Source organism: Bradysia coprophila, unplaced genomic scaffold (assembly GCF_014529535.1).
Source record: "Bradysia coprophila strain Holo2 unplaced genomic scaffold, BU_Bcop_v1 contig_297, whole genome shotgun sequence".
NCBI classification, from domain to species: Eukaryota; Metazoa; Arthropoda; class Insecta; order Diptera; family Sciaridae; genus Bradysia; species Bradysia coprophila.
The window spans coordinates 2,987,977-2,991,848 of record NW_023503555.1 but is presented as its reverse complement, the minus strand read 5'-3'; the positions used below and the strand labels follow the sequence as shown (position 1 = coordinate 2,991,848).

Sequence of the window (3,872 nt, the reverse complement as noted above, 5' to 3'; positions counted from 1 at the left end):
CGGTATTCTTTATCGTTTCATCCTTCTCAGACGACAACCCTATTGCCAATAGAATCTGATGCCTATTTCTTATGATGTGTTAGTCGTTTACTTCTTTGTCTAACATTTAATGATAAAAATACGTCTTATCACATGAATTAGACGTCAGGCTCGGAGCAGGTCAGGTCATTCTGAAAACTTCTAGACTGAGTTGACCTGAAGCTAAATTTCTATCTCTAACCTGACCTGAATCCTGATTCTACTGAAATAAAATGAACTGACCCGAATTTTTGTGATTTTTTTTTAAATACTCAAGTCAGGTCAGGGATTCCAGTTTTGAGCTTTAACCAAGACCTCGTTGCTTTTATCACCTGCCGACAACGGATGACATACCGCCTCAAGCCTAATACTCTATAAATGAACATATGAAAACCTCACCACTGAAAACCAAGCGTCAGATCAAAATTTAAATAAGAGTCCTGCACGGCGCAGCAATCTTGTAAGTTTTTTACATTCTGGCGTTATAAAATAAAGAGCACGGGCTGGACACTCTATGAATAGCAGCATTTTAATGAAGAATAGCGTGAATAATGTCAGGTTCGTGATAAAGAGCAAATGAACCGTTGGAAAATCTGTTCTTTTGGTTAATACAAAGGCAATGGATTGTAATGTATCTTTGAAGTGACCAGTCTTGTATGTACTCCACCCCACACTCCACGCATACAGTTAGGAGCTTAAGAATTACTAATTTGGCTCAACAAAGCATGATTCCAACTTCCCAGTCCTAAAAGAAAACTTAAGACTATCCACAGCCAGATTATATCGCCAATATTTGTCGTCGCTGTCGATAACAGATAATGGATATTTCCCATTGGACTTTTTTAGATGTGCCTATGAAGGTATTCGACCTTAGAAGCCAAAACCACTTAAAAAACAAGGCATCAGAACATTCGGAGCGTTTGCTGCGACTTAGCCCCGTACGACCCGTAATCCTATTTCGTCCGTAACCATAATACGTCCGTAGCCGTAATACGCCCGGAACCCTAATACGTCTAAAAGCCTCTAATGCGTCTGTTACCAAAATGCAAGTCAAGTTGGGCATGGTCAAATATACTGAAAATGTTCATTTTTAAAATTGCGCATAGCGCAATTACGAAAGCCCGTACGAAGTACCTCTCAAATAAAACCAACAATTTACGATATTATTTTAGAAACCCTAAATTTTTTGCCAACTTTCTATTGGGTATTCAATTACCTCTCAAATAAAACAAAAATTAGCAAAATCGGATGATATTTACTCGATTTATGTGCAAAAAATACTTAGGGCCGAGTAGCGGCCTTAGTCCAAGGGCCCAAATTTGAAACTTTTTTCGCCACGTTATTTTCGGTATTCAATTCCCTTCCATAAAAAACTAAATCTAGCAAAATCGGATGAGATTTACTCGATCTATGTGCAAAAAACACTTAGGGCCGAGTAGCGGCCTTAGTCCAAGGGCCCAAATTTGAAACTTTTTTTGCCATCATTCTATTCGGCATTCAATTATCTCTCAAACGAAACAAAATCTAGCAAAATCGGATGAAATTTACTCGATTTATGTGCAAAAAACACTTAGGGCCGAGTAACGACCTTTAAGCCCTCCTAACAAGCTCGCGTTGCATCTTACCCAAAAACAATGTTCAGCAACTTTGTTCTACTCGTCAATACCTTTCATTTGATATATCACAAGCTGCTATTGCGTGCGTATTTCGGTAGATATCGTCGAAAGACTGAAAAACACTTATAGGGCCCTAGCTCTGGAAGGGCCGACCCTACCATGCCCATTTTCGAACTTGACCTTACTTTTGTTACCAATCGGATTCGGATTATTGCGGATTCGTCATCTATGAACATAACCAAATGCTTTGCTTCCAATTCGACGTGTTACAAACGGCATATTAATCTTATAAGCCCCCAGTACTTCGTACGGGGCTAAAAATTCTTTGACGCTTCTATGGTATCTGTGGCTAATGGAAGGTTACCAATAACTGAATTCTCCAGGTACAAGAAACGTATAAGGTCGTGTGTGGTGTCACTAGATAGGTAATTACATGTACTTTCAGGGAAAATAGGGTCTTGTGGGGCTTGGAAGCATTTAAGATGAGCTAGGATAAATTGAAGTGTTAAGGTGTTCATAGTTCATCTTAGATGCTTCCAAGACCCATAAGACCTTCTTTGCCCTGAAAGTACATGCATTTAGCTATCGAATATCCCACACGACCTTGTACGTTTCGTGCACCTGGAGAAATTTCAGTCAAAAAATTCATGTTTTGGTTTTTGATCACCTCCCATTAGCCACAGAAGCATCGAAGAATTTTTTTAAAGTGGTTTTGGCTAAAAAAGGGTCGAATACCTATCTATGCACACATAAAAAGTCCAATGCGTCCGATTTCGGTCGGCGGTTTTAGAAAAGAGTCCCTCGTAGCATTTTAATGGATTCCATATCATCGCATCGATTATGATGGAAAATGAATGCAAAATTTAAAGAAAAGGCAGATAATAGTGACAGTGCGATTTTATTACGGTGTAACGGCCATTTATTCATTAAATTTTTTGTGTTAAACAATTGAATCTCATTTTTATGTGTCTGTTAATTCATTGATGGGCTTAAAGTTACATTACGGAATATATTTGATTGAACTTGAACTAAAAACGTATTCTTAAGCTGTTGCGTTTTATTTCAAATTGTAAAAATGAGTTTGTAAAATTCGAACTTTTAATGAAAATGAAATTGATGTACTACGCAACTGGTCATACATATGGTCATACTACTCAAATTACGTAGTAAGTGCGACAACTGAACTCTTACTCCCCATCTTCCGCTTACGACTGACTGGAGCATCTTTCGATCCGCCATTCACTTCAAACTCCATCATGAGCTTTGTATACCTTTCCTTGGCCTCAGCAGCTTGCTCATGCCATTGACTTTTGTCCTCCAATGCACGCCATAATTCACCGCCGCGTTTAGCGATTTCCGTAATTTTGATGCCAGGATTTTCTCTTTTGATTTGCTCACGTTGACCGTTCAAGAAAATCATATACGAAGAAAGTGGTCGTTTTGGTCTGTCACCCATTTTTTTTCGATTTTCTAAAAGAATTTTGAATTAAAATGATGCACAAAAAAATGCTTTTGCCACAAAAAAATTCTTCTTTTCACAACAACGCACCTTTCAAAATGCAAACAAGAAATTGACGATACTGAAGCTGCTTGGTAAATCTACAATTTTTATATCGGGAAAGAAAAATTAATATCATGCAGAACACAAGTACTTGTAGCTGAATTTCCTACCCAAATTTACAAGTTTTTTTAAATTCAAATGACCCGTTTATCGTGCACGAAAAATTGTAATGTCGAAGAACAAACAATTCCTTTATTCACAGAAATATCAATGGCTGACATCGACTTCGAAAATTCCAGTGTATCAGATTTAACTGCGGTAACACCAAAATAAAACCATATGTCAGAAAACATTCGTTCCAAAATCGATTTTTTCGATTTTAATTTAGAAATAGTTTTTTTCATGCTTCGGGGCAATTTTGAATTTTTTTTCGGAGTTTCGGTCCTTTGCATGAAATAGTACATTATGGTTTGATTTAAGGCTGTTTCGCTTGAGAACATAAAGAACTATTGAGTTTACAAAAAATTGATAGAGTTTTATATTTTAGTCGACACATGTTTCAGGGTTTTTCCAAAAGTCTCTTCTTTGGGAGCTATGAGCGTTTTAAGTGTGAGCTATGTGAGCCATAACTCAGAAGATATGGCATATGGAAAGTTCGTTAAAAAGACAAATGTATAGAGTTTTAGACTCTAGTCGACACGTGTTTTAGGGTATTTCCAAAAAGTCGCTTATTTGGG

The 3,872-nt window shown here is 37.3% G+C and overlaps 1 protein-coding gene across 2 annotated transcripts; it reads right to left on the bottom strand.

Moving 5' to 3' along the window:
* Positions 1-2,516: 2,516 nt before the first annotated feature.
* On the bottom strand, positions 2,517-3,446 carry LOC119078879 (high mobility group protein D-like). Of its 2 annotated transcripts, none has more exons than XM_037186601.1 (3): positions 3,306-3,446; positions 3,184-3,233; positions 2,517-3,117 (listed from the first exon to the last, which is right to left on the bottom strand). In XM_037186601.1, exon 3 carries the CDS (start codon positions 3,088-3,090, stop codon positions 2,794-2,796), a length of 297 nt encoding a protein of 98 aa, XP_037042496.1. In that variant the 5' UTR covers positions 3,091-3,117; positions 3,184-3,233; positions 3,306-3,446; the 3' UTR covers positions 2,517-2,793. The 2 variants fall into 2 exon arrangements, with proteins under 2 accessions (XP_037042496.1, XP_037042495.1); XM_037186600.1 differs by having other exon boundaries at positions 2,517-3,104.
* Positions 3,447-3,872: the final 426 nt, after the last annotated feature.

Coding starts and splice junctions, on each gene's coding strand:
- LOC119078879 (XM_037186601.1), bottom strand. CDS start 3,090: ATGGGTGACAGACCAAAACGACCACTTTCTTCGTATATGATTTTCTTG.